Source organism: Oryzias latipes, chromosome 19 (assembly GCF_002234675.1).
Source record: "Oryzias latipes chromosome 19, ASM223467v1".
Lineage (NCBI taxonomy): Eukaryota > Metazoa > Chordata > Actinopteri > Beloniformes > Adrianichthyidae > Oryzias > Oryzias latipes.
Window position 1 is genome coordinate 17,461,749 of NC_019877.2, and position 12,284 is coordinate 17,474,032.

At 39.4% G+C, this 12,284-nt stretch overlaps 1 protein-coding gene across 1 annotated transcript in view; it reads right to left on the bottom strand.

Annotated features, from left to right (window-relative positions):
- The window catches only part of LOC101172964 (1-phosphatidylinositol 4,5-bisphosphate phosphodiesterase delta-3-A-like), a 42,642-nt gene that overhangs the window by 22,963 nt on the left and 7,395 nt on the right, over nucleotides 1–12,284 (bottom strand). Inside the window, exon 4 of the mRNA XM_004086844.4 lies at nucleotides 256–484. Coding sequence (XP_004086892.1) covers nucleotides 256–484 — 229 coding nt within the window. The remainder of the gene's footprint in view (nucleotides 1–255; nucleotides 485–12,284) is intronic.

Consider the following 12,284-nt stretch of genomic DNA (forward strand, 5'->3'; position numbering starts at 1 on the left):
GTCTGTGCTGCCTGCTCCCCAACAGGCCACGGCGTAGTGGATAACAGAGGCTACCACAGAGTCATAAAAAGTCCTTAAGAGAGGCCTGCACACTCCAAAGGACCTCAGTCTCCTCAGAAGGTGGAGGCGACTTTGGCCCTGAATGAGAGTCTTCTCATCAGAAAGGACAGATTTGTTACCATAAAAACACAAATTTCCTCTTAAGGTCTGTTCAATTCACAGAAGAATGAACAAAGGCAAGCAGGAAAAGGATATTGGTCCAGTTTCTCCTTGTGGGTCATGTTATCCATCCGCTCCTGCAGGGTCCTGATGCCACGGACCCACTGCTGGGCCTCCTCCTCGCTCTGGCACAGGAGGACTAGACTCTTGCGTGGCCCCTTGAAGACCACAGTCAAACCCCGCTTTGTGGATTCTGAGCCCATCTTGTGGCGCACTGTCTCCAACTGGCAGCCTTCACGAACACACTCTACGTCCATGATAGAGACTGAGGAGCAGATAAGGATCATTAGAAAAGCAGAACTCTGTCAGCGAGGTTTCCTTTCTGAAGCTCCTGCACTGATCAGTAAACAGGACCTGCACATGAAGCAATCCAAACACAGCAATTAAATAAGATCATTATCCATAGTTCACTGTGGAGGAGTTGAGTCTTGTATGCCAAACACCAAATACTTCTCTGTGTTATATGCTAATCAGAGATTTTGGCAGATCCAGCTGGATGACGAAAGTGAGACTTCCTATTCAACACAGAGAATAAATTACAGAGCATAATGAAATGTTGTTTTTAGTTAGGATGTTATATTTTCTTAGTTTATTGAAAATGTTTTATTTGTTTCACAACTTGTTATGAAAGGGGATGTGACGTGTGTGAGTTGCTTGTTATTGCGAGATTTACACTAGGAAGTGATAATGTGCACAAGGCTAGTGGTGAATCTGTAACACATTAAAGCTAATATTCTTTAATATTCTTTAAAGCCTGTTCAAACTAAGTCGGTTATCCTGACTCATCAATATTTACATGTAAAAGAAACTGACGGGGCGGGCCGGACTCATTCGACCCGGCCCCCTGAATGACACCAGCTAGAGACCTTTTTTTTCTTCTTTTTTTTTGCAGTATTATTTTTTTAGGCTGGCCATGGAAGCAAGCATGGAAAACGGAATCACTGGAATTGTTTCCTCGTGTCAATAAAGCTTGTTTTAATGGAAATGTGGGCTGAAGTAAAAATGTTGCTACTGCAACCTCACTCTTCCCGTCATAGAACTCGAACGTGACCCCGCCCCCCAATCAGAACGGAAAATTGACAAAAAGGTTAGGTAAGGAAAACATTAATTCAGAATGCAGGGTATTTAACCTGGGAAGTTGATCAGAGAGAACAAACATTGGTTTCTCCAAAACTGGATTATAAGGAAAGAACACAAAAATCTTAAGAGACTGCTCTGCTCACATGAGTCATTTAAGAGATTCTGGACATTCTGCACATTAAACTAAGATTGTGCATGGACAACAAAAGCTTTATTTCTGTCAACAACCGACAGAGATTTATTTGGTTGTTATTGATTTTCTAAAATCTAAGATACTGTTATAATATATTTCGTGACTTTTAATGTAAAGAACCTAAATAAGGTTATTTGTTTTTAGTGATTTCATACTCTTATGCTGATTATTACATTTTATTTTTATTTTTGGTGAAGAACCCAGAGAGGAGTATTTGATATCAGATTGGGTTATTAATATTTGGTTATGTGTGGCTTTCAGTTTACATTTAGGCACCCCTGCCACTGTCACACTTTTTCTGTTTCAAACTGACCCTGGCCCCCGATCAGAGAATGGAAACATCACGTGGCCCTCGTCAGAAAAAGTTTGGGGACCCCTGTTCTAAGGGTATGTTAAATATTTCATGTTTTTTATGATTTGCTATGAATTATTGCAGAAAGCATTATAGGCATAATGACTGAGATGGAAGACCTGCAGCACTGAAAATGAGATGGTCTGATTTCTATTACACAAGAGCACAGACTCTCTCACCACTGCAGCCAACTTTCTGCCATTGGTCATCTTTATCTGCACTGATGGTGGACAATAATGGCTTCACAGGAGGATGAAAGATGGCGTTCAGGCATGGTTCAGCTGCTCTAGACCACAGCAAGGCAAAGCAGAGGTGGAGGGGAAGAGTGTTCACAAATGAATTATTAAAAGTATGACATAGGAAAAAAGAGAAAACCAAACTGATGTCAGCTATTCCAGTTTCACATAAGCTTTTCACTCAACCAGAACTAAGGCTGGATATGTGATGTCTTAATCTATTTCCATCAGTTCAATGTGTTTTTAAAAAATGTTGTTCTGTTTTTGCCACCTTGCAGAGTGTCTCCACCTTCTCCAACAGCAGGCAGTGGACATTATTATTTTTGCATTGGTTCTTATGCTGAGGTTGAAGTCCCACTTTCTGTCACACACCTAGGTCTGCAAAATTTGTTCTCCACATCTGAGCCATTCCCTGGGGATGCGTTCACAGTCGGGCTCGGCAGTGGCGGTTCTACCCTGAATTACTCCCCGGGCCGAGACCCTCCCCAGGCGCCACCCCCCATAGAGTCCCTTTGTCCATGTCAACTGACATGTTTTATTGTAATTGAAACTAAGAAATTGATAAAAAAAGACGTTTATCAGAATTCTGCACTGCATTATAACAGTTATCAGAACAAAAAAAATAAAAGACCATAAGTATGGCAAAAATACAGTTAGGTAGGAAAATATTAAAACAAACACAATATTGAATAAATAATATAAAATAAATATTATAAAGCACAAATCTTTTATCACACAAATAACTCGCTAAAATAAATATAACTGCAGCACCAATACAATAAGAACAGAAAACACTGACTAAAACCTAACCTTTCTAGCCTTCCTTGATGCAAACTCATCAATAACGTCATCATATGAAATCTGCTCCCCTACTGAATGATTGATACTAACAACGGCAAGGTATAACGGCATAATTATTAGGCAACTTAACAAAAAAAAAAATATTTACCCATTCCAATTATTTATTTTCACCAGTGAAACCAATAGAACATCTCAAGATTCACAATAAAATATACATTTCTGACATTCAAACAAAACAAAAACAAATCAGTGACCAATATAGCCACCTTTCTTTGCAAGGACACTCAAAAGCCTGCCATCCATGGATTCTGTCACTGTTTTGATCTGTTCACCATCAACATTGCGTGCAGCAGCAACCACAGCCTCCCAAACACTGTTCAGAGAGGTGTACTGTTTTCCCTCCTTGTAAATCTCACATTTCATGATGGACCACAGGTTCTCTATGGGGTTCAGATCAGGTGAACAAGGAAGCCAAGTTATTAATTTTTCTTTTTTTAGACCCTTTCTTGTCAGCCACGCTGTGGAGTACTTGCGTGTGATAGAGCATTGTCCTGCATGAAAATCATGTTTTTCTTGAAGGATGCAGACTTCTTCCTGTACCACTGCTTGAAGAAGGTGTCTTCCAGCAACTGGCAGTAGGACCGGGAGTTGAGCTTGACTCCATCCTCAACCTGAAAAGGCCCCACAAGCTCATCTTTGATGATACCAGCCCAAACTAGTACTCCACCTCCACCTTGCTGGTGTCTGAGTCGGACTGGAGCTCTCTTCCGTTTACCGATCCAGCCACGGGCCCATCAATCTGGCCCATCAAGACTCACTCTTATTTCATCAGTCCATAAAACCTTAGAAAAATCAGTCTTGAGATATTTCTTTGCCCAGTCCTGAGGTTTCAGCTTGTGTGTCTTGTTCAGTGGTGGTTGTTTTTTCAGCCTTTCTTACCTTGGCCATGTCTCTGAGTATTACACACCTTGTGCTTTTGGGCACTCCAGTGATGTTGTAGCTCTGAAATATGGCAAAACTGGTGGCAAGTGGCATCTTGGCAGCTGTACGTTTGACTTTTCTCAGTTCACAGGCAGTTATTTTGCGCCTTGGTTTTTCCACACGCTTCTTGTTGACTATTTTGAATGAAACCCTTGATTGTTCGATGATCGTGCTTCAGAAGCTTGGCAATTTTAAGAGTGCTGCATCCCTCCGCAAGATATCTCACTATTTTTGACTTTTCGGAGCCTGCCAAGTCCTTCTTTTGACCCAATTTGCCAAAGGAAAGGAAGTTGCCTAATAATTATGCACACCTGATATAGGGTGTTGATGTCATTAAACCACACCCCTTCTCATTACTGAGATGCACATCACCTAATATGCTTAATTGGTAGTAGTTTTTTGAGCCTATACAGCTTGGATTTAGACAACATGCATGAAGAAGATGAGGTGGTCAAAATACTCATTTGCCTAATAATTCTGCACTCCCTAGTAGCTGTGAGGACATACCATTTTCTTTGTCTCTTTTCTCCTCTCTCTGTTCTTTTCTTTCTTTAGGCACCAGATGGCTTTTACCTTTTTTTGTCCATATTTCTGATGGTTTTTTTGCATTTAACAATAAATGTTTTCACGAAGGCATGAAGTCCGTCGACTAAACCAACTGTCACCTTAGTGACAGCATTGTTTGGTGTTCCCATTTTTTATTTGGGCATTTCACACAAAATTAACCCAAAAAACAATTATTTTTTTATACTTTTATTAAAATGTAGCTTATAGAATGTCACCGTATGACTGACTTTAAAAAAAGTTTTATAAAGTAGATTCCACCCCGCCGCCCTTGTCCCTGAAGGAATTTATTTTTTGTGGTTCTTATTTCTCCTGGGTTTTTATCTTATCTTTATTTCATTGAAGGTTTTCTTTCAGGTTTACTGTGTGTGTGTGTGTTTCAGCCATTTCAATCAAAAGGGACTTCCTGATAATTGCATATGTAAAGAGGTTTTGATGCTGCAGCTGCAAACTCATCCCCCTCCAGGAGAAAACAGTCTTTGATCTTCTAAGACCATCTGGAAGCCTTAACTGTAGATCTGACATGGACCAGAATTAAATTATCTCCAGGATTCAATTCTAATCATGGGAAACTCTGACGGTGCCAACTCTCATGAGTAGGACAAACAGTTGGGACTGACTGCCTGTGGCACCAAAAAACTGCATGGCACCAAAAAACAGGAACACTTTAAGACACATCAAGATGGAAATCTAAATGTTAAAACTTGAGTAATTATACCAAAGTAAAATGGTCATTTAAAGACTCACTCCGTCACCTTTTGACCCATTGTAAAAACATTCCCAGTAGACAAAATAAAAAAAACTGTCTTTTTCTAGGTAGTGTTCTTTGCAGAGCAGCAAGACTTCATCAAAAACATGCCTGCTTTCATGCTATCTTAAAGCCCCTCACAACCCCAATCTAACATTACCGGTGAAACAAAAATGGAGAACAATATTGGAGCTATGCAGCTGTACAGTTTTGAGCCTGATGCCAACTCAGAGGAGGAAAACAAATACGTTTTATTCTAAATCACAAATACAATCTTTTCAAACTTTGTTTTTTCGTCTGCTCCTGATTCACGATTGGAATAAAGAAATATTCAGAAATGCAATTTTAAGCTTAATTTCTTTTATACAAATGATATCACCAAAATTATCCGCCTACTTATCCAAATGATCAGAATCAGGTGTCCTAATGACTTGGCCTGCCTACATGTGTATAAAATTAAACACTCGGGCATGCAGACTGTTTTTACAAACATTTGTGAAAGAATGGGCCACTCTCAAGAGCTCAGTGAATTCCAGCTTGGAACTTTCAAAGGATGCCACCAGTGCAACAAATTCAGTTGTAAAATATCCTGGCTCCTAAATACTCTACAGTCAACTGTCAGCTCTATCATAACAAAATGGAAGATTGGGAACAGCAGCAACTCATCCACGAAGTGGTAGGCCACATACACTGATGAACAGGGATCAACAGATGCTGAAGCGCACAGAGGTCACTGACTTTATGCACAGTCAATTTCTGGAGAGCTTCAAAGTTCATGTGACCTCCAGATAAGCCCAATTACAGAATGTAGAGAGCTTCATGGAATGGGTTTCCATGGTCGAGCAGCTGCATCCAAGTCACAGATCACCAAGAGCAATGCAAAGCGTCAATTGCAGTAGAGTAAAAGCATGCCGCCACTGGACTCTAGAGCAGTGAAGACATTTTCTGTAGTGCTAAATCACACATTTGGTGGAGGAGGAATTACGGCGTGGGGTTGTTTTTCAGGACTCGGCCCCTTAGTTCCAGTAAAAGGAACTTTGAATGCTTCAAGATACCAAAACATTTTGAACAGTTTTCTGCTCCCAATTTTGTGGGAACAGTTTGGAGCGGGCCCCTTTCTCTTCCAATGGATGGCAGAGTCTGGTGTGGATGAATTTGACTGGCCTGCACAGACTCCTGACCTGAACCTGATAGAACACAATTGGGATGAATTAGAGCCAGACTGAAAGGCAGGCCTTCTCATCCTTGAAACAGAAATTACATTCTCAAAACAACATGGACAAACCTCCAAACCATCAGAATGGCATTTGTCATTGGTTTCATCAAATTTCAAATGTTTTAGTACATGTTTCAATGTCTCAGTACATCTTAGCAAGTGATTAAGTACAGGTAGCCTTCATTTAGCACAATTTCCAAGTGAATAGATCTTGTTGATCTAAACTGATTGTTGATTCTCAGTCTAGTGGTTGTTCGCTCCAAAATGAGTCAGCATCATTTCATTGTGTAAGTCATCAGATTCACAATAGTCTGTTCAATTGTTAAAATTAGTCAAGAACATAATACATGAATATGATATATGAATCCCTTGGAACATTTGACACATTTATTACAGCAATTGACAGTCAGGTGAAACTAGAACTTGACTAACGAAGGAGGATGTCCCAGGCCAGCGAGGGGGCAATATAACTATGTGTGCTGCCATATCTGAGAATGGTGTGGCCACTCACATCCCCAGTCTTGGCCCATACAATACACAGAAGCTCCTCATCTTCTTGGACTGCCTTCATTTTGATTTGATCCCTGAAACTGAGAGAGGTCTCTTAGGGCATCACCTACCACTATATGTTATTGTATAAGACAATGCATTGGTGAATGACCTCACCAATGCACTTTTGGATTAATGGTCAAATATTCCTATAAACACACTCCTCAAGCTTGTGGACATCCTTCCCAGAAGAGTTGAAGTTGTAATAGCTGCAAAACGTGGATCAACATCATATTGAACTCTATGGGTTGGGAATGGGATTTCACTTCAGTTCATATGCAAGTCAAAGCAAGTGAGTCAATACTTTTGTCAATATAGTATATGTATGCCCTCCAACATGAGAAAAATGCTACAAGAACATGTTAACAACACATAAAATGATTTTTATCGGAGGGGGTTTCTAAGCTTTTCATATTTCCACAAATGACATAAGGCAATCTTAACTCTCACAAACGCCCAGGCTGAAATTAAGCTGGGAATTTATTTACTGGGAAAAACTCAAAAACTACAAAAAGAAAACAACCATATCAAAATACAAGGACCAATACCTCTAACAATATCAATCAAAGTGGGCTCTGTTGCTGCCAGCTAGAGAGAGAGAGGGGTGGGGGCGGGGTGTCTAACAAATGATGCGGCAGTATTTAAACCCGAGCTGGACATCCCCAGCCAATCAGGTGCTCCGGACACTTTGGGCTACAATCTGCACACAACTGTAGGAGGGGAAGAAAAAGAAAGACTGCAGACCTCCCACTGCAGCAGAAAACAAAAGAAAACAGTGACAGAAAAACACTCCAAAAGTACAAACAAAACAATATTATGGCCACAGCTATGACCCCTACCAAAGCTGTTATAGAAGAATATGGTCTTGGGATTGTGACACTAAAGACCCATACTCAGAGAAAAGCTACATATTTTTAACTTTTGATACTTGATCAAATTATGTTATGAAGATTTTTGAAGCATGATTTTTCTAATGAATATAATCTGCATATATTTTTAATAACTGATCTGCATTTGCCATGTTAATTTTAAAATAGTTATGTCTAAATTTAACATATTAATTTAAGGAATTCATCTTTGCCAGACGCTGTATTGATACATAACCCTTGTGCTATCTTAGATGACCCCACCCTTAGATTGACGTGTTATTCCTACCATGACAAAGGTGGATAAAGGTTGAAAGATTTCATGTAATCGATGGACACCAGTGAAGATCACAAATCATTGAAGAAAAATGGTTCAGCGCACTTTTTAGTGGGTCTAGATGACCCAACTCCCAATGTTAAAGTGCCTAGGATAGCACAAGGGTTAAGGATTCTCAATTCTGTCTGATAAAAGTTATGAACCAGATAATGATAAATCATGTAAAATGCTTACGGGAGAACAGGGGTGGGACTATATAAATTCGCTTCCTTCCACTCCCTTTCAAGCAATATTTAATTTTATTTCTTTTTTTTTTTTTAACTTGTCCTGTCCAACAGCTGGGCAGACAGATGAGAGCTGAGGGCCTCTTGTGTTGGACATATTTTACTTTAACAAGAGGGGTTATTAATCTTCAGACAAACCAAAGGTATGTCTGAATAAACCCCTTTTGTAATTGAGGCCAAACTTTATTAATTTCAATCATGTCTGAAAATCTTTGGTGTTGGACCGGACGGAAAAGGAAAGAAGGGAAGAAAAGAGAGGGATGTTAGAGAGAGGGGGGGTAGGGGGTGATAATAGGAGGGGAAGGGGGATAAGACCATGAAGCAGCATAAAGCAACAAGTTTACTGGTTGTTAATCATTATGGTAAGGTTCAAATGTAGAAAAAAAAAAAAAAAAAAAAAAAAAAAGGGCGGAGCCTGTCCACACACACACTCAAATGTTATAAACATTAATTTAATTTTATTTCTAATTATCCTAAGTTTGATATGTCATTGTATGAATGTATAACTGAATGTATAACTGATGATAGTAATATTTAATTTTATTTCTAATTATCCTAAGTTTGATATGTCATTGTATGAATGTATGACTGATGATTGTAATGTTTTTTGTGTATTATTCTTATTTGATTGCTTGAACTAAACCATTTCAAATCAAATCAAAAATCAAATAAATTGTAAAATATACATAAGTAACGTAACCATGTGAACACGTGAATGCATGTTTATTGAATCAGATTACAAGGGGCATATTTAAGTTTCTCAGCTATTACTTCCCCGCCAACTAAATTTTGCTGTCATTTTACTATTTATTGCGGCACATATCAACTCGAGACAGAGTTTTTAAATATTCAACTTTTTCAACAGAGTAACTGCTTTTTGCCCTTTTAATAATGTTTTTTTTGTTTTATCTTTGCTGTTAATTTATTCTTTGTCCATGTTTTATGACAAAGAGATGGCCCCGCTTTGGTTGCTGTTATACAGTGGTGGAAAAAATTGTTGGTACCCCTCAGTTAAATAGAGAAAGTCCACAATGCTCACTAAAATGACTTGAAACGTTCAAAAGTAACAATAAATTAATATTTATTGAAAATTAAGTAATCAAAATCAGCCATTACTTTTGAGTTGTTGTTTAACAAAATTATAAAAAAAAAAAAAACACTAATGAAATAGTGCTGGACAAAAATGATGGTACCTCCATAAAAGACTGAGAACTAATTGCCCAGGGGGTCATGTTGAACTCAGGTATGTCCTTTAATTGACATAACAGCTGCTTTCAAACCCATAATCAGTCAGTCTGCCTATTTAAAGGGAGACAAATAGTCACGTTGCTGTTTGGTGAAAAGGTGTGTTCCACACTGAACATGGACAACAGAAAGCGAAGGAGAGAATTGTCCCAGGACATTAGAAACAAAATTATAGACAAACATCGTAAAGGTAAAGGCTATAAAACCATCTCTAAGCAGCTTGAAGTTCCTGTGACGACAGTGGCACATATTATTCAGAAGTATGAGACCCACGGGACGGTAGCCAGCCCTCCTGGATGTGGCCGGAAGAGGAACATTGATGACAAATTGAGGAGACGGATAGTTTGAACTGAACCAAAGAGCCCAGAACAACCTCCAAAGACATTAAAGGTGAACTCCTAGATCAAGGTACATCAGTGTCAGATTGCACCATTCGTCGTTGTTTGAGCCAGAGTGGACTTCAAGGGAGACGACTAAGGAGGACACCACTGTTGAAAGGAAGTCATAAAAAAGCGAGACTGGAATTTGCAAAAATGCGTGTTGACAAGCCACAAAGCTTCTGGGAAAATGTCCTTTGGACAGATGAGACAAAGCTGGAGCTTTTGGTCAGGCACATCAGCTCTATGTTCGTAGACTCAAAAATGAAGCATGCAAACAAAAGAACACTGTCCCTACTGTGAAACATGGAGGAGGCTCAGTTGTGTTTTGGGGCTGCTTTGCTGCATCTGGCACAGGGTGTCTTGAAGTTGTACGAGGTTAAATGAAATCTCTACATTATCGAGGCATTCTGGATAGAAATGTGCTGCCTAGTGTCAGATAGCTTGGTCTCACTGGCAGGTCATGGGTCTTTCAACAGGACAACGATTCCAAAACACACAGCCAAAAACCCCCAAGAATGGCTCAGAGAAAAGCGTTGGACTATTCTGAAGTGGCCTTCTATGAGCCCAGATCTGAATCCCATTGAACATCTGTGGAAGGAGCTGAAACATGTCATTTGGAGAAGACACCTGTCAAACCTGAGACAACTGGAGCAGTTTGCTCATGAGGAGTGGGCCAAAATCTGTCGACAGGTGCAGAAGGCTCATTGAGAAATACTGAAACCGTTTAATTGCAGTGATTGCCTCAAAAGGTTGTGCAACAAAATATTAAGTTATGGGTACCATCAGTTTTTGTCCAGCCCTATTTCATTAGTGTGTTTTTTTAATGGTTCTGTTCATCAACAACTCAAAAGTAATGGCTGATTTTGATTATTTAATTTTCAATACATTTTAATTTATTGTTACTTTTGAACGTTTCAAGTCCTTTCAGTGAGCATTGTGGACTTTCTTTCTTTCACTGAGGGGTACCAAGAATTTTGTCCCCCACTGTATCTCCTTCCACCACCACCTGGGGGACCAAAGTTTCCAAAAATCAGTGCCACTGATACAGTTGAAAAAGTTGGTGTCATTCACAAGGTAATTTACTATTTGTTAATTTTGAGCACATGTAAAACTGGTAAAGAGGTGAATGATACAAATTGTAGGCAAGTTTACTTTAACATAGAATTTTTGTTCACTTGTGCAGTGCTATTTTCTGACTTGAGTGTCCAATGTCCCTTTTAAACCTCAGTCTTGCTGCAGTTTGGAAGACCATCTTCAGAATCAGCAGAACCATCAGTTATACCTCTTAGCCGTTGGTCGCGAAAAATAGGAACATTGACAGATTGTACATCTCCTTTGACAAACGTCTCATCCCTTGCCAGGCAAACCACTCCCTTGGGGCATTTGATGAACTTTTAAAAACCCATTTTGTTTTCAGTGTGTCTTACGATGGTGCACTTCTGAATCCTACACCTTTCTGCAGACAACTGTTTATAATATTGACATCGGTAAAATGAAGGTGTCACAAAAAGTTTGAGATATGAGAGCCAAACTCCTTAGCCAGGAGGGGCTTCTCACGACCCAGATTTAAAAGCCAGGGCAATTAAGGGCATTTTAAGCAAGATTCTCATGTTTTTTGTGCAAGAAAGTTTTTCCCTGCAGTCAGCAGTTGATTTCACATATAAGAGGGGAACATGGTTATTATCCAGGACCAACGTTCAAGTTGTTTTGTTGTGAGCCAAGTTGTAGGCTTCAATTTTTAAAATTATACAGGCTTTAAAAAGCACCTCAACATTGTTCATAGCAAAGTTGAACAAACTGTTTATACTTCAGCTGTCGCTAATTTGCTTAGTGATATAGTTTCACATGGTTTGGAAGACGAATCTCATTCTATAGATCTTTCTCAAAGTGTATCCAGTATTATTCTAGAGTCTAGTTCTTCCCATGTTCCAGAGAGTAGAGAAACTAACGCTTCAAGTTTTAGCAGGGATTCATCCAAAAAAATGTGTGCATCCAATGTGGCCAAATTTTTAACACATTTTAACAGTTTAGTATCTTCCCCCATGGGTAATTTGGAGGAACTAACAAGCGAGCTTCATTCAGATGCAAAGCAGGCCATCATTTCTGCTTTACGGTGCTGGTGTTGGAGCCAGACGTCATCGGTAAGCAGGGATTGATTCAAGTTGGTCTGACTCTAAGTTTCTGGCAACCACTCTAGCCAATCAGGAGTGACTCTAGTTGGAAGTCCACATGCCTACCACTTGAAAGAGGACTCGGGAGATTCAAGTATTTTGAACGTTGGCCATGAGACCAC